Below are 18166 nucleotides of genomic sequence, written 5' to 3' on the forward strand. Positions count from 1 at the left end.
TACTATTACTCCTAATGTTTCTAAACTTAAATGTCAGTGTTTCTTGAGTATCTACTTTGTTCGAGGAATTTTGTGTGTCACGGAGACCTATTCGTTTCTCCTAGCACTTAATACAGGCTCAGAAAGTGTCTGAATGAATGAATTTCCATGGAAAAACAAGATAGTGTTTAATTCAGTTGGCTGTGATGCTGGGCTAATTTTAAACATGATTTAGTGATGAGAAATGTGAAGTCCTGTTCTTCAGCTCAGAAAGTCAACCCCAGAAGAACAGAACAAGAAAGATTTAACATGGTTGCGAAAGCATACTGGGTGTGAGAAGCTTACTGGTTTAAAAATGACCTCCTGTCTTTGTAAAAATAATGCGTGCATTTAAAAAAAATTTTGAGGGGCGCCTGGGTGGCTCAGTCATTAAGCGTCTGCCTTCAGCTCAGGGCGTGATCCCAGCATTCTGGGATCGAGCCCCACATCAGGCTCCTCTGCTGGGAGTCTGCTTCTTCCTCTCCCACTCTCCCTGCTTGTGTTCCCTCTCTCTCTGGCTGTCTCTCTCTGTCAAATAAATAAATAAAATCTTGAAAAAAAATTTTTTTTGAGTAAAACAAATAGGTACAAAGAAGAAAGTAAAAAAAAACATTCAAAATCTCACCATTTTTAACATTAGATGAGTCTCATTCCAGACGTGTCGCTATGCATATGTTATACAGAAAAAGATGGACAGAAATCATTTTATAAAATGAGATCATTATTACATGCTATTTAAAACTGATGTTAAATTTTTTTTTAATGCCACAGAAGAAAATAAGGAAATATAATTACTCCACATTAAACAATTTTGCCTTCACTAAAGACAGTCCTGGTTTCTAAAATATCAAGGGTAATAAAAGACAATGAAAAGCAGTGAGGTTTGAGTCCTGGCTTTTAAACTCCAGTTTTCAATTTTAGATGGTATCGATCCAAGTTTTCCTGTGGAAGAAGAGGAAATTTGCAGTCCTACAACTCCTTTTCCCCTCCTCCTCTTTCTGAGTTTTATGTTATGTTATTGTCTTTACTTTGCGGTTGTTTCGTGTGAAATGGGTGCAGTACTCATGATTGCTCCTTTTTAACCACAAGCCTCCATTCCTGAGATCTGTGTTTTGAGTCATGTTGGTTGGCTACATTTCTCATCAAGTAGTCTTATTCTTTCCTCCCCTCACAACAAGAAAGTTTCATAGGAGTTTTATTACCAAGATTATGTGTGCTGATTTAATAGATTTTACCGACAGTAAGATCTGTGTGAAGTAGGTGCCAAATATAAGGACTGCATTCTAAGGTCGCATTAATAGAGGTCCTTGCTCAGAATGCGGGAGGTGATCATTTCATTCAGTTTAGCATTGTGTCTAGGCATGCTCTGAACAAATCAATAAGGAAAACACAACCCAATAGAAGAACAGACAAAGTCACTAGTCCCAAAGAAGAAACAAAACACCTATAAACAGATGAAAAGATGGCTTATCCTCTAATCATCAGGAACAAATTGAAATGACATCAATACTCACAAGATTGGCAAAAATTAAAGTTGGTAGGGATGTGGAGTGGTGAGACCTTTCAAACACTGACGGTGGGAGAGTCAGTGGATAAAACCACTTTGAAAAATGTGGGAAATCCTGTGATTTAACAATTCCATTTCCAGGTTTAGATGCTAGAGGAGCTCTGCACGTATGTGCTAGGGAACACATATAGAAATTTTCAACCGTCTTATTTACAACAGCAACCAAACAAAATACTGGAAACAATCCAGATGTCCATCAACAGGGCAAGGAACAAATAAACCATGGCATATTCCTACCCTGAAATACTACACAGCCCTGAAAATGAATGAACTGCTGCCACGTTCAGCAACAAACGTCTCACAAATAATGCGAAGCCATAAAGAGATTTTCAGTTCAAGTTTCAGACAAAATATACAGCGTGATTCTACATATATATACATTAAAAAACAAGTAAAATTACATGATATAGTGTTTAGGAAACATAGACAAGTAAAAAAATAATAAAGAAGAGCAAGGAAGGGGCGCCTGGGTGGCTCAGTTGGTTGAGCGTCTGCCTTTGGCTCAGGTCTTGATCCCAGTGTCCTGGGTTCGAGCCCTGCATCAGGCTCCCTGCTCAGCGGGGAGCCTGCTTCTCCTTCTCCCTCTCCCCCAGCTTATGCTCTCTCTCTCTCTCAAAAAAATAAATAAAATCTAAAAAAAAAAAAAAAAAAGAGCAAGGAAGGATAAATCCAGTCTAGGGGTGCCCCCTGGGTGAAGGAGGGGGATACGCAGGGTGGCCACACAGAGGCTTCCACACAAGCTGGGTGTTGGGTATACTGTAGGTTTGTATGACTATTTTTCATATTTTTGTAAGTTGTATGTATATGGTATGTTCTTTTCTACAAGTGAAATATTTCATAATAACATATTCTTATTTAAAATAAAACAGTGCTCTGAAGTGACACTGCTTGGGATAGAATCCTCACCATTTATGTGACCTTGGACAAGTTATTTAACTTCTCTGGAGCTCAATATCCTTCCTTGTAAGGGTGCAAATAATAATAGTATACCTACCTTGTAACAGTATTGTAATGAATAGGATAATTTACATGAAGTTCTTAGTACTGTGCCAAACACGTAGTGAGTTCGTGATGCATGTTAGCTCATGTCCCTTTTCTGTGTGGGGCAGATGGAGATATTTGGGGGATGCATCCTAGAAATGTCTGTCCTCTGAAGCCTTTCCAGAGGGTGACCACAGATGGAAAGGGTGTGACACCATATCACATGGGGATGATTAGAAGAGCGAAGGGTCGTTTGGCCTGAAAGTTCTCCTGGAGTCAAGTCAGGCTGCCTGAGTTTAGGTGTCTGGAGGGCTCTCGTGGGAACAGAAGACTGTACGAATTCTAAAACGCTCTGGAGCAGGGGTGGGCAAACTATGGCCCATGGCCCAAATCTGACTGCTGCCTATTTTGGTAAATACAATTTTATTGGAATGCAGCCACGTTCATTTGTTTATGTATTGTCTGTGGCTGCTTCTGTGCTACAAGAGGTTGACAAGTTGCAACAGACATCATATGCATATGGTCCCCAAAGCCTAAAATAGTTACTTCCTGGCCCTTTACAGGAAAAGTTTGCTGACCTTCGCTCTTGAATGAGAACTTGAAAGAGAAATACAAAAGGAGGGTGATTTTTAAGAGTTTCTAAGAAGCATAGCTGGCCAAGGACAACTTAGCTCCCTGGTGAGGGAGTGAGACTCCTGCCACTGGAGGGATGTAAGCAGATGCTGACTGCTCCTGGAGCAGGGGACGCAGGGGAGGACTTTGTATCTGGGGCAGGTTGGACACATCAGTGTTTAAATTCTTCTTCAAGTCTGAAATTCTGTACAGAGTGATGATTCTCAGTTTCAAATTGGTCGTTATTAACTCTGACATTTTCTTGGCATTTTTATATTTTAACTCTCAGCAACATTTGCTTTGAAATTTTTAAGTCAAAAAAAGGTATTTTAGTTCTTTAAAAATTAGATTTAAATGAAAAATGGAATGTATTCCAGGGTTCTACTTTTTCATTAAAAAATGGATTTGCATGGCTTTTGGATCTATTCTCATTTATAGGTGGTGAATTTTAAGAGCCTATATGTGCCAATTATGACTTTTCTGTGACAAGTGTGTCCTTACCAGGAAGGAAGAGCCATTGGGAATGAAATCGGGGCAGAGAGTTTGGGGGCAGTGACCGTAGCTGCTGTAGGTGTGGAGTCCGTGGAGGGCAAAGAGGAAACATACTGGAGAGGAAAGGGGAGTGGGGGCAGGGGAAGCAACAGTTGCTGAGGGCCTACTGTGTGCCAGAGCCCATGTCCAAGTCACAAAACTGCAGATCAGAGGCTGTGACCTCTCGATAAGCTTTGAACTACTGCATGAGGATTTGAGCAGGTGGGAGGGTTCTAGTCGGATAGGTGGGGACGTCGGAGAACATGATAAAGCCCATAGCTTTCTTTCAGGACACAAGAACCCCCTTATAGGGGCTCTGAGAGCAATTCATCAAAAGCCAAAGTGCTCAAAGACAACTTGCCATAAACAATTTCTCAGGATGATAGTTTTGCCCAGTGACTGGCTCACTAAAAGCCGTCTGACAGACACCTTAAGTGGGGGGAGTAAAGAAGCTTTAGCATCTCCCTGGCTCATGCAAGGGTGGGTCTGAAGTCCGCAAGAAGAGGATGATAATAAACAGGCATGAGGGGAACGTCTCTGAGTGCGGCCTTTAGGAAGGACTGAAATGTGAAATACAGGTGAAATTGACTTTCACCGGAGCCAGAAGGATGAATCCTCTTGAAATGGCCATGTGAAGTGTCTGCGAGGAGTCCCTCAGGAAACTCAAACTTAGAGAAATTCCCCCAGTGATTTGGTGAATTGATCATCAGGCAAACTGGTGTTCAGTGGATTAACTTTGAGGGAGTATGCTCAAGTGACTGGTTCATCCGGCCTCGCCTTCGGGCACTCGCCTGCCCTTCCCTAGGCCAAAGAGAAAAATCATGCAAGGGCAAGGACCTCGGGGGTCCTCCCCTTCCTGGTTTCCAGGCATTTTATGCTGCTAGCAATAGAATCCCCTTCTCAAATAAAGCATCACATGGTACCTTGATGCTGAAGACAGCATAGATACAAGGAGAACTGCTGGCTGAAGCGAGGGCAAGGAGACTGGAGGCCCCCTTGCTGGCTCCACAATATCTCTTGTGGGTCCTAGGCCCCGGAGGGGCTGAACTTGACAACCTCCAAGCTGGTCCAGCCACAAAGATTCAGCTTTGGTCACCTGGAAAGTCCCTCTAACTAGGCCACTATTGGTACCGGGCAAGAAGATACAGTATCAGAAATGAGGATGAGGGAGAATGCAGCTAAAATGGGACAGATATATCCATGTGATTTTTATTTGGTAGTCACTGTCAAAGTGTTCTCTGTAGGGAGCTGAGGGAGTGTGCTCAGTGCCCAGGAGGTGACCTAACCTGCTTCAGGTCCGCAACGCTGATCGGGAGGAGGCCTGGGCTTGAAGAATTGTCCTGGGGAAAATGGCCCTTTCTCGAGCACTGCTGGCTTTAACATCTCCTTTGCCTGATGAGCTGAGTTCTCCAGATTATTGAGAAAGCTCTGAACTGGGAATCGTGAAATCCCTCCCCTAATCCTGACAGCACAGTGACAAACCCTCTCCCTCCTCTGGTTCTTCGTGTAGATCTGAAAATGAAAGTCTGGGCTGGCTAGATGAGCGATGCCCACGTGTTTGGATTTCACATATCAGTAAAAGCTAAAGTTAGAGCGCAGTGGGGAGAGGGGCATGGAAGAAAAATTTAGATTTAAAAAAACCACTTTATTTTGGGGGCGCCCAAGTGGCTCAGTCGGTTAAGCATCTGCCTTTGGGGTCCTGGGATTGAGCCTCGCGTTGGGCTCCCTGCTCAGTGGGGAGCCTGCTTCTTCCTGTCCCTCTGCCCCTCCATCTGCTCATGCTCTCTCTCTCTCTCTCTCTCTCTCTCAAATAAATAAATAAAATCTTTTTAAAAACTTTATTTTGTCACATCAGGACATTAAAAACAAAACCCTTCTGTCATCTGTAATTTTATAACAGAAAAACATTTTAACATCATACAAACTAGGAAGTATCTATAAATTAAGGATAGTTTTAAAAATGGAATACACTTAACTTTAAGGAAAACCTCACTATATAATTTTTACTTTTCTCGTTTTACTTCACCGTGTTAGTTTTCTGTTGCTACTGTAACAGATGACCACGGATTTTGTGGTTTACGCCACAACCACGCATGGATCAGCTTACAGCCCAAGGGCCAGAAGTCCGGGCACTGCGTGGTTGTGTTGGTACCTCTGCTCAGGGCTTCACAAGGTCGAAAACCAAGGTGTCAGCTGGGCAGGGTTCTTAACTGGAGGGTCACCTGGGGAAGAGCCAGGTCTTTTTGATTGTAGGACTGAGGCCCCCATTTCCTTGACCGGTGGTCCCCTTCATCTTCGAGCCAATAGGCACACTGAATGTATCTCACGCTTGGAATCTCTGATTTCACTCCTGCTACCAACAGAAAAGATCTCTGCTTTTCAGGGCTTGTGTGATTACGTGGATCACCTGGAAAATTCTTTAAGGTCAGCTGATAAGAAACCTTAATGATATCTGCAAAGATTTTGCCTGTAACATATTCATGAGAGTAAGATCAAAGGGCACAGGTCATGGGGGCCAAAATTCTGCCTTCCACACCCAGCCTGGTGAAAACAGAGTCAGATGAACATTTGCAAACATAAGAAGGTTCTTCCAGTTCAAATACTGGTTGTCAAATATTCTCCTATTCTTGAGTTGACATTCAGAAGTTATGCATTTGTGAGAAGTCAGGACATCATCATTGTTACAGAATCTTGCTCAGACAAGGTGCTGGGGAAATGTTTGCAGAGCAAACAAGTATTAATAAGTTCGTTGTTGCTAATATTATTTTAATGCAACTTTGATTATAAATCTTGTGGTACTATATTATCATTGTCATTAGCTACAGATTAGAAAACAAGCTAAAATCATTACAGGAATGTATTAAAATGGGAAATGATTCAGTATATCATGGTAGAAACAATTAAAACATGACCTGCTCTGTTGTATCTGCTATGTTCTAGGGAGGGTGGAGAGTGTTGCTTTCAGTCAAGGAACAGGGACAATTAATAGAGGGCCCCAGGAAGCAATAAGAACTTAATCTTCTTACCCTCTCCCCTTCCTTCCCACCTTTCGTTTTCTCATTCTTTCTTTCTTGGCAAAAAAAAAAAAAAAAAGGTCATTTTAAAAATTAAATTCAAATTTTAAAATGGCATTATTCCCCAAATCTCTGCGGGCCGCAATCCAACACCCTCGCTTGGCCCCTTAGCCTTTCCCCCAGGGCCCTTTGCTGCCATCCCCCAGGGTGTCTACAGCTGGGCTCTGCCCCTCCCCCTCCCCCCTGCATGACCACTGTGCCCCATGTGGCGTGGCCACCCCTGTGCTGTCTCACTGCTGGACAGTGGGCTCTCTGAGGCCGGCCACCACTTACTCTTGTGTTTCTATCTCTGTCAGCACCCACTGTGGGTCAGAGTCTCTCAAATGAGGACGGAGCTGCAAGTACTAACCCACTCTGGTCCCACATTATGGTCATTTAAGGGGAAGGCAGAGGGAGCAGAAAGGAAGAGGAGGACACTGAATGGAGAGGAAGACAAAAATAAGCAGAGAGATGTGGACATAGAAGGAGAAGAGAGAGAGCAGGTAGAGGGAGAACGTCAGAGGGCTACTTCACGAACTGGCGGGGCCCTTACTGAGGTCCCTATAAGCTCTGGGGGAATCGGCTGTGAAAACAGTGACAAAAATCTTTGTCTTCGGGGACTTACGTTCTAGTTGGGAGGTCAGTCAATCTACAGGCAACAAAAAAATAGACAAGATTTCAGATAATTTTAAGAACTGCCTTAGGGCAATACATAATGTGGCATGTTAGGGTGGGGGACATTTTGGATAGGGGGACAGTGATAACCTCACTGAGGGGGTAACAGCTATGCCGAGACTCCGAGATGAGACGGAGTGAACCATGCCAAGAACCAAGTGAATATTGTTCTTGGCAAAGAAAACAGCAAGTGCAAAGGCCCAGAGGCAGGGAGGAAATTGCTTTCCATTTCAAGGAGCAGAAAGGAGGCTGGGCGAGCTGTACTTGGTGAGCAAGGGAGAGAGTAGAGGGAAATCAGGTTAGAGTGGGAGGCAGCGTTGGACCTTGTGGCTTCTTGTATCCATTATGACAGGGAGGGTTCAGACCCTGGTACCAAACTTGTAAATAATACAAAATAGTTATTATGTAACCAGTTAGCCTAACACTTAGAGCCTTTTCTAGCTGCCCTGCCTGAGTCATCTGACTGGGGGAGTTTAAGCCCCAGACACCTTACAATTCTCTACAACTGACAAGATGTGCCAGTCTGCAGTGATTTTCTTTCCTGTCCCCACAGGTTATTTTTATTGCCCTATGGGACATTAACCAGTTTTGTATCTAATTTGGTAATCTTACCTTATTTCTTATTTTTCCATTCACTATAAAGATCCCAGTCTCTCAGATTTCCTTTTGAATCCACTTTGTCATCCTGCAGATCCCCTTATTAATGAGTTAAATAAAAGGTTGACACGTACCCACTATCAATTTTCATGAGAATTATGTTTTTAACCTTTTGAGAATTACATTCTAAGAGGTTGGGCTTTAAGCGCACGGGAAGCAGGACAGTCAGAAGGACTGGTTTATGTTTTACAAAGAACCTCCGATGACGGCTGGGTGGTGAGCAGGCTCACCTGGGTGCCCGGGGAAGGGAGAAGCCCAGCTAGGCACCAGTCCCTCTGTGCAGGGAGGAGATGACAACACGGCTTGAATGACGGAGGTGGTGGTAGGAGTGAGTCCGAACGGACTCCCAACATTTGAGGACATTTGTTCTTGTTCGTTTCCATACTGGATTGCCGGAATCTGTTTTAGGGCTGTTTTCCTCTCTAGGATGTGAGCTCCTGGGCAGGGGGCTGGGTCCAACGTGTATGGTTCTTCCCTCTAGATTCTCCTCCTCTCCCTTTTCTTCCTCCCCTTCTTTCTCCTCCTCTTCTTCCTTCTTTTTTTATTGTGATAAAATATGCATAACATAAAATTTACCATTTTAACCATTTGTTAAGTGCACAGTGGACTGGCATTAGGTACATTCCCATAGGCTGTGCGACCATCACCACTGTCCATCTCCAGAATGTTTCCATCCTCCCAAACTGACACTCTGTCCCCATTAAACACTGACTCCCCGTTCCCTTCTTCCCCGGCCCCTGGCAGCCACCAGCCACCATTCTGCTTTGTCTTTATGAATTTGACTCCTCTAGAGACCTCATCTAAGTGGAATCCTACAATAGCTGTCCTTTTGCATCTGGCTTATTTCACTTAGCTTAATGTCATCAAGATTCATCCGTGTTGTTGTGCGTGTCAGAATTTCCTTCCTTTTTAAGGCTGAAAAATACTCCGTTGTGGGTATATGTGCATTTTGTTTATCCCTTCATCTCTTGATGAATATTTGGGTTGTTTTTCCCTTTTGGCTATTGTGAACAGTGCTGCTCTGAACATGGGTGTGCAGATACCTCTTGGAGTCCCTGCTCCCAGGTCTTGGGGCTATCTACCCAGCAATGGAATGCCGGCTCGTACAGTAATCCTGGTTAACTTTTTAGGCCTGGCAGTACTGTTTCCTCCTGCCATTGCACATTGTACATTCCCACCAGCAATGCACCAGCATTCCAATTTCTCCACATCCTTGCCAACACTTACCATTTTGTGCTTTTTTGATAATAGCCATTCTAATGGGTGTGGATTTGTCCTCTTTTAACATGTAAATGACTCCAGGAAGGGGGAGACCCCAGAGTTGAAGCATTGGGGGGCCCTTTCCTCAGTGTGCTCTGTAAGGAGATAGCCAGAGAGCCAGAGGTCCTGGATTGGGAGGGTGCTCAGCGGGAAGAGAGCCAGGATGGGGGTACCAACATCACACTCGCTGAGCTTGTAGCATGGGCTCGGGGCTGGCTTAGAGAGAGGCCTCCCAAGGGGGGAGCTGAAACCCAGCAGGTTTCCCATGAGGAAATTTGTTTGTGTGAATCCACCATTGGGCCCCTGTCCCTGGGGAAAGCTGTTTCTAATTCGGGCTTCTCTTTCTGTCTGTTGCTCTCCAGTGTGATAATGCAAAAGGGTTGAAAGCCTTCTACGATGCAATAAAATATGGGCCGAACCACTTGATGGTGTTTGGAGGAGTCTGTCCATCCGTTACATCCATCATCGCGGAGTCCCTCCAAGGCTGGAATCTGGTGCAGGTAAGGTCCACGTCACCCTTGGTTGGGGGACTGTCTTTGGCCATCAGTATTTTGCAGGAATGGTTCCTTGTGCAACATGACTCCTAAGTTGCCCGGTTCAGACCTCCCTGACTCTTCCCTGGATGATTGATTGCCCAGCCCCCACCACCCCACCTCCTGGCCTGACCCCCAGGCCTGTGCTGGCACGTCCCACATGGTGGGTCTCTATGGGGTAGCCCCAACACTTCCGCTGCATGTTTGGAATCTTTCAGTGATGTCCTAGCCTGACTCTGTCACCAGTGTCCAGCCAGTCTGCCTGCCCAGTGTCCTCTCCTGTCCCTACCACTCCCTCCATGCCTCAGCCCCTCCCAACCACCCACCCTTCCCCAAAGGCATCTTGCACGTTCAGGCCTCTGAGCCCTGCTCTCACTGTTCCCTGATCAGATGGGCCTTTACCTACTCGTTACCAAGTCCCCCCCTCCACTGACATGGTCTTGTCCACCAAGACTGCCTTTTCCCACACACAAGCCTTTGCCGGGATTCCTGGCCAGGATTCTTTACACTGGCTAATGTCATACACCATCCAGCCAGGGAGTGCACGCTCTGATGTAGGCTCAACTCACTAGTGCTAGCTGTGAGGGAGAGAGAAGGGCGTAGACAGAGGAGGGGTGAGCCACGCAGGGCTGTTCATGTCTTTGCTTCAGCCATCCAGCCATCAGCCAGCCATCAGCCAGCCATCAGCCATCCATCCATCCATCCATCCAACAGATAGAATGGGCAGCTCATCCTGTGCCTGGGATTTTGGAGGACTCTGGGGAGCCACAGGACAGACAGGGTGCCTACCCTTTCGGAGCCTACATGCTAAGAGGGAGGCAGGCAGGGAGCAAGTAAACAAGTCATCATACTAAGAGCTAACACTTGTGTCATATGCGTGCCAGACTTAGAACATACCAGACACTGTTTGAGCACTTATTTGCATTGATTCAGTCCTTATACCCGCTCTGTGCTGTAGGCACTATTATCATCCTCATTTTATAAATCAGAAAACCTGGGCACGCAGAGGCCTAGTGACTTGCTCAAGGACCCTCAGCACTTAGGTGACCAAGCAAGGATTTAAACTCAGGGAGTCTTGAGCTGAGACTGTGGTAGGAAACAGCCAGGATGGAAGTAAGCAAGGTGATGGGACAGGTGGTGACTGCCCCAAGGCCATCAGGAAGTGCCCCTTGGCAGAGGTAACATTTGAGCTGAGACCCGGAGATGAAACGTGAGAAGGAGCTGGTGGGGTGGATGGAGTAGTCGATGCAGATGACCTGTGCTGGGAAAGAACTTGGCTCCTTCAGGGAGCTGAGAACAAGGCAGTGGGGTGGGAACGTGGTCAGTGGGGAGCTGGGGTGAGAATGAGGAGGCCAGTGGAGCCTGACCACAGCAGAATCTGCTTTCCCCGCACTCCTGTTGACTGAGGAGCTCAGTGAGTCTGGCCCTGCTCGCATGAGGTGCTGCAGGTAGAGCCCCGACCTCACAGCCCGGAGGGAGGCCAGAGCTACCTGTGGCTGAGGTAGGAGGAGGAAGGGGTGAGGTCCCAGGGAGGGCCACCAACGCAGCCCAGGGGCAAGGAAGGCTTCCCAGAGGAGCGATGTGGAACTGGCTGGGAAGGAGGAGAGGATGCTAGACAGCTGGAGCCGTGGAGAGAGCATTGCTGGCAGAGGACACGGGGCGCTCAGAAGCAGGCGGTGGGGGAGTGCATGGGCCTGGGGAGTAGTGAGTCATTCGCTGTGGCCTGAGCAGGCCACGCTGAATATGGGTGAGATATAACAGGAGCTGAGGCCAGAGGAGCAGCTTGGTGTGCTATGGTGCAAACCCAGACACGAGCCTGGGACCCAACACCACTCACCTGGCTTCCAGCCCTGCGGTGCCTGCAAACAGCCGTGAGACCTTGGTCAGGTCACTGTCTCTGTGTTTGAGCTTCCTTTCCTGAGCACTGAGAGCCACACTCCACCCCTATGCAGCAGGGCCAGACACTGCCACGCTGAGCCTCAGCCCCTCGCCTGTGGATCAGGGGAGTGAGAGGACTGATTTCATAGGACAGCTGTATGGATTCGGGGATGGAATTGGGATTCAGACCAGGCCTGGCACAACCTAAGCGCGAACTGTTCCTTGTATCGTTACCCCTGCCCTGCCTCCTCTGCTCCCCGAGTTGAGTCCCTCAACTCCTCAGCATCCTGGGTCTCTTTCCTGCCACACCGTTCCCACTCCCCCGAAATGCCCCATTCTCCCCATGCTCAGTGTGTCTCCCCATGTCCCAGCTTAAATGCTGCCTCTTCCAAGAAGACTTTCCTTACTGTACTCTCTAAGGTAGAGAATGCTTTTTCTCACTTCCATGCATCTGCTTTTTCTCACTTCCATGCATCTGCTTCCAGCAGAGTATGTACATGGCCCAGCCGTCGTGCCCTCTGCCTGTCCCTCTCTTCGGGCTTTGCACATGTGGGGGCATGTTTAGCTGGGCTATAAGCTCCGTAAGGACAGAACAGGGCCTGAGTTCCTCCTGTTTTTGCTGGTGCTTAACACTCCACAGACCTTATTATATGTCTGTTGAATGATCAGAGGGATGGAGGGAGGAAGGCAGGGATAGAGGATGGAAAGACCTGTATGTAGATGGACATTTTGCTCAGACATGGCAGGCCAAGCTCCCTGGAGAGTGCCTACCCAGAGAGGAATCCAGGGAGCTCCTGGACCTTTTCATAGCCTCGCTTGGAATGGTTTGTCCCTCAGAATTCTCTGAGGAGCTGAGGAGCAAGTACAACCTTGGAACGCCTGGCTTGCCAGCCAGAGTGACCTGGCCTCAGCACAAGCAAGGAAGGCCTCCAGCTTGGAGAAGCTGACAAGACAGGAGACAGGGTGATGAAGTCAGGACTGTGGTAGTTACCACTGCATAATGAATCATGCCCAGATTTAGTGGCTGAAAACAACAATCATTATTGCATTATTTCCTTGGGTCAGAAATTCAGACCCAGAGAATGGCTTATGTCTTCTCCTTGATGTTTGGGGTCTAGCTGGAAGATTTGGAGACTGGGCTCTAGCATCATCTGAGGGCTTGATTGGGGCTGGAGGATCAGCACCCCCCCCCCAGCAGCTCCCTCACTTGGGGGTCAAGTCGGTGTCTCTCCTGTAGGCTCTTCATAAAGCTGCTAGAGTGTCCTCATGGCATGATAGTTGGCTTCCCCCAAGGTGTTTCATCTAGAGACCAAGGCAGAGATGGAAAAGTCTTTTAGGACCTTGCTTCAGAAGTTGCATACTGTCGTTTATGCCTTATTCTCTTGGTCATACAAATTAGCGCTTATTTAGTGTGGGAGAGGACTATACAAGCAGTAGTGGGAGGTGAAAATCACTGGGGCCCATCTTGAAGGCTGACTACCATAGGAAGGAGGGATTCTGGGAAGAAGGCAGGATCAGCTGCCCAGCAAAGGAGGCTTCATGCTGAGTCCCTTCTCTGTTCAGAGGAACTCCACCTCATCCTTCAACACCCCAGATAAGTACCTCTTCCTCTGTGATGCCTTCCCTGATCCCTTTCCTTCTGTGCCTCCCATCCCTAGCCCTGGAAGTAAATTAATTGCTCCTTCCTCAGTAAAGCCTGCTCTATGAAGGCCATCTCCCACAAGCCGGTGTAAATTGGTTCTTGTGGGGAGGGGGCAAAACATCCTGCTCTCTTTATGTACAAAGCACAGAGATACATGCAGTACATAAGTAGATGTATAGTATCTGTGGCATTAAAATTTCATGAGCGATGCAGGGTTAGGAATACCTGTCTACAGGGGCTTCTCGGGAGAGTAATGGCGAAAAGAAGATCGGGAAACATGGTTCTGTGTCACTTCTGTTGCACACAGATTAGGTCATTAAAGAAATTACATTTTGTGAGTAATAGTTTATTCTATATCCAGGTGTTCCCTGCTAGAGTATAAGCTTCTTGAGGGGCAAGGGGCCTCCATTTTCTTCATCCCCCAGTTCGCAGTGCCTAGCACAGGGCCTGGCACCCAGTAGGTCCTCAGTGAGCACTGAACTGAGCGAAGTGCAGGGCACAGGCTGTGGAACCTGAAATCCCCACGGCCATGATCCCCTCCCAGTGCGGATGTGACTGTGGGGAGGCGGAGGACGCGGGAGGAAGTGCAGGTGCTCGATCCCCACCTCAACAGGATCACTCTGCATTGCTGCAGACAGGCATGGCCCACCACTGCCCTAGACATCTGCTGTCAGGCTGCATAAGGTCAAGGGCTCCAGCTGCACACGGACAGGGGCACCCAGGGGTAGGGACCTGGTTGGTGCCTGGCAGTCTGGAGAGCTCGGGGGACCTCGGAGGCGGAATCCCAGGCTGACCCCAGCAGAGTAGACTTCTCCCAGCCTGTGGAGCCAGCCGAGGGAGTGGAGCAGCAAAGAGCAGGATCTTGATAGGAAGTAGCCTTGCAGCTTCTGCCTCCCTCCACGTTCCGGGAAGGCAGACTCTGGGGGGCTCCCGGCCCCCTCCCCACCTCTGAGAGGCTTAGCTGGCTTCTAGAGATGGTGCAGGGCTGGAGGAGTGGGCCTACATTCACTCAAGGGATTCAATGAATCCCTTAACTTATTCAAAACTGGGCTCCCAAACAGAGTTTCGCAAATGGGAAAATGCATGTAATTTGTGTAATTGAAAAGGAGCTCTGGCTGCCCTTTGGGGGAACAATGCTTGCTGGACAGAGACAGCCTGGAATGTGTAATCAGTTGTTTCTGTTTCCTGGTGCTACAAAAATAGGGATTCACGCGACGGAGGGGTGAAAATTCAGCCTGGTGCCAAAATCAGTTAAATTTAACTTTTGCCTTTTGCCGGGCTTCTTGATTCCTGGTTGCTGCGTTGAGAGGCTAATATTGTTTAAGTCATGATGTGAGTCACTCGGCCACTGGGAGGTCAGCTCCTCCAGCTAGATGCGAGGACCTTCTTAGAGTCTAGGCTGTGATGTGCAGGCTCCGTCCCTCTCTGACCGGGTCAGACGCTGCCCTGGGGGAGCTCAGAGCTGGGCCTCCCTGGCAGGAACCTATCAAGGCACAGGCTGGGAGGCGGCTGGGAAGGGGCGGGGTCTGGCCGTAGGAGACAGCATGTTCAGACTGGAGGACACGCGGGAGCCTTCGCCTCCAGAGCTGCATGGCTCTGTGAGAGATGTTGCTGGTTCTCGGTGACATATTGTGGAGGTGCAGGAACAATGGCTGAAGTTAGTGGGGAGCAGAGCTTCCACTCCCTGCAAGCAAGCCCTTATCACTGGAGGCATCAGCATTGGGCAGGCTGCCTGGCTGTGGAGTAGGGGGTTCCCTGTTGCCTGAAGTTGCCCGAATGTTCCAGTGTCATCCAGTCCTGTTGCCTAGGAGATCTGATACAGAGAGTAAGCATAGACCAGGTTGCAGACTCTCAAACTATATGGTAAGAGTCACTAACGGGGGCTGGGAATGGGCTTGTGCTAATGCAAATTCCCAGGCTCCACTCAGCAGGTCCAGGCTAAGGGGTTCAGCAAATGCCTCAAGGGCTGTAGACCCACTCATCATCCCAGCTGCCATTTCAGTGCCCCCAGCTCAGGCGACTTAGATGCAATTAATTCTTGGAGTCTTGCGAGACTGGGTGATCTCTGAGGCACGTTCACCTCCCAGACACTGGGACTCTAAGTCCTGGGACACCAGAGACTCTAAGGAGTGCTCCTTGTCTCCAGAACTTCAGTGTATGCTGCTCCTGTTGGGAAGAAGGCGTGAGGAGACAGCAGGGCCGCCAGGACGAAGCCCACAGTCCCAGGTGTGGTCAGAGGGTGCTCGGTCACCCCACCCTGCTCCCCGCCTGTCTCCTGCTCCCTCGTGCCCCTGGCCCCAGGTCAGGGTCTCTCCACCTGGCAGGAAGGACTGTGCTCATTCCCTCTGGTACAGTTTGCTGCCCCTTTTCCTGTGAAATCCCCCATTCCTTACACTGCCATCGCACCCACACCCCCCTGCCATGGCATGTGCTGCCCTGTGCCTGGGTCCGGCCTGGCCTGGAGCTGCCTGAGGCCAGGGTTGACTCTCATTCTGCCTTGCGCCCTGGGCTTGGCGCCGGCCTGGCTCCCATGCTGAGCGGTACCAGGGGAGCACTTGCTGACAGAGGCCAGGACGCCTGCCTTCTAGGCCTCAGTCTCGTCTGGAAGGAGGAGGGCCAATCATCAGAGCCTGCCGGGTCTGAAGGGACCCAGAGTGGTTCTCCACCTGTAGTCCCTTGGTAAAGGAAAGCGGAGGGAGACCCTAAATGGCCTCCAGCTTGGCCTCAGCCCACATCTCCTGTCTCTGGACTCCATGTTGTCCTTTGACTTTTTTTTCAGACCCCGTCAGAATCCTGTTCTCAGTGTTCTGGAGGGATTTTGCTTTTGACCCTACCTTGCACTTTTCTTGAGCAGTTCTGCTGACCTCCCCCCAACCCAGGCTGTCCTTCTGTGAGCATGGGGCCCAGGATAAAGGCAGTAGAATTTGGAGCTGGGGGCGGGGGCGGGGGCAGGGGGGAAGCATGGATGGAGACAGGACAGCTAAAACCGAGATGCCGGCAGAACCCAGGGAAGGTCCAAGAGATGCAGTGTGGGGTTTTGACATCCTCAGAGGCCAGCACAAAACTCCTTCCTTCTTGGGAGCTAGGTGATAGCTGCCTTAGCTGGCAGACAGAAATAGTCCCGCTGATGAAAATAAAGTCAGATTCCTGAAGGGATAAAGGGCTGCTCGCAGGAAAACGCAAACACTATTTCGTCAAGAACCGTATCCCGCAGAGCCTGTCCTTTAAAAGGCAGCACAGCAGATATTAGATTGTAGATGCATTTCTCCTGGCATGATCCCAGCCTCCCCTCGGCAGCCCATCCTGCCCTGCGGTGCTCCCTCCAGGACTTCTCCGGGCAGAAACATTTCAGCCTGTGTGATGGGGCTGAATCCGGGGAGACGCTTCTGCCAGGGAGTGGAGGGAAGGAGGTCATGCAGACAGGGCAATGTTGATTCTGTGTTTGTTGAAGTGTTGGCAACTACGGCCAAGAACACTTAGGACTCGATTTCTGCAAAATCCAAATCAGGCTTGGTTTTGACATTTAAAAAACCAAATCAGTGACTGCCCCCCCCCCAATCAAGCCCTTTGCTATTTACTTAATTCTGGCATAGCTCTAAACTGTCGTCCATGCCATTTGCATCATAGGAACAGGAATTTTGTCATCAGACTTGATTGTCTCAAGTGATTATCGTATTAAAGCTGTAGATTGCCTGAGAAGTCAAAGGGTTAGTTTTTTGTAGGTTTTGTTTTGTTTTGTTTTTTACTTAGCTGTGGGTTGTGGAATTGGAGATAGATTCATAGAAGGCCAGAGCTGGTAGGGTCTTGGCAAGCATCGAATCCAGTGTCCGCATTATACAGACTGGGAAACAGGGGCCCAGTGTGGAGAGGACCTTGCCCAAGTTCTCACAGTAACAGCAAAACTGGGTCCCATGGCTCACCCTCCAGTGCTCTAAAACACCCACCAAACTACAGTCTAATTTTCTCTCTCTCAGCCTTGCTTTTCACTTACGTAAAATGGGGCCAGCCTTTTGTGTTTCATGCCGTTGTGAGAATCACGGAAGGCTTTCCGTTTTAAGTGAAAGCGCTTATACAGACTACAGAACAGTAGGGCCGTTGCAGTGATGGGGACTTCTCCACCAGAAGCAGATCTCCAATTACAGCTCTCAGAGTTTAAAAATCACCCCATCTTGCATCGACAAGCAAGGTGCTTTACTCTGGCACCAAAGACCCTGAAACCAAGGCATCCTGGGCAGGATCAGGGTTCTTTAGCAAGACAGCTGCACACAGCACCCACTTCCCAGCCCCCGGGAATCAAAACCCACCCAGCTGGAATCCCGCCCCCACCCAGCCCATGCATGGGGCGGCCACATCCAGCGGTGGCTGGGTGGCCAGACCGTGGACCTGATGGAGAACATTCAGGAGGTGTGGTGTGATTGAGCACAGCTGGAAACTCCTCCTGCCCCTGCTCTCTAAGAAAGACAGTAGAGGCCAAGAATCCAGGCTGGGCAGGAGCCATTTCTTGGCCCTGGTCTCTAGAGGGGCCATTTAGTGCATTAATAATCTATGAGATGCTTCCACCTTCTGGATTCCTAAGGAAGAAAAAAAGGTGGTGCGAGAGAGGGAGAAGGGATATTAAGGGCACGCACCGTGGGCCAAGCAGAGACTATGGGTGGGTCTTCCTGACGGTGTCACTGGGTGCCTGGTGCAGGGAAGTCCAGTCCTGAGAGCGAGCTGAATGTCATGCATGTGGTCAGGAAAGGTTGGTAGCTTTTGATGT

At 48.6% G+C, this 18166-nt stretch overlaps 1 protein-coding gene across 2 annotated transcripts in view; it reads left to right on the forward strand.

The window, feature by feature from the left end:
- GABBR2 (gamma-aminobutyric acid type B receptor subunit 2) overlaps positions 1 to 18166 on the forward strand; it is a 336632-nt gene that overhangs the window by 97327 nt on the left and 221139 nt on the right. For both annotated transcript variants that reach the window (XM_045780604.2, XM_087869533.1), the window contains exon 2: positions 9717 to 9854. In XM_045780604.2, coding sequence (XP_045636560.2) covers positions 9717 to 9854 — 138 coding nt within the window. The remainder of the gene's footprint in view (positions 1 to 9716; positions 9855 to 18166) is intronic.

Source organism: Ursus americanus, chromosome 18, assembly GCF_024610735.1.
Source record: "Ursus americanus isolate L20-20 chromosome 18, mUrsAme1.1.p, whole genome shotgun sequence".
Taxonomy (NCBI): domain Eukaryota; kingdom Metazoa; phylum Chordata; class Mammalia; order Carnivora; family Ursidae; genus Ursus; species Ursus americanus.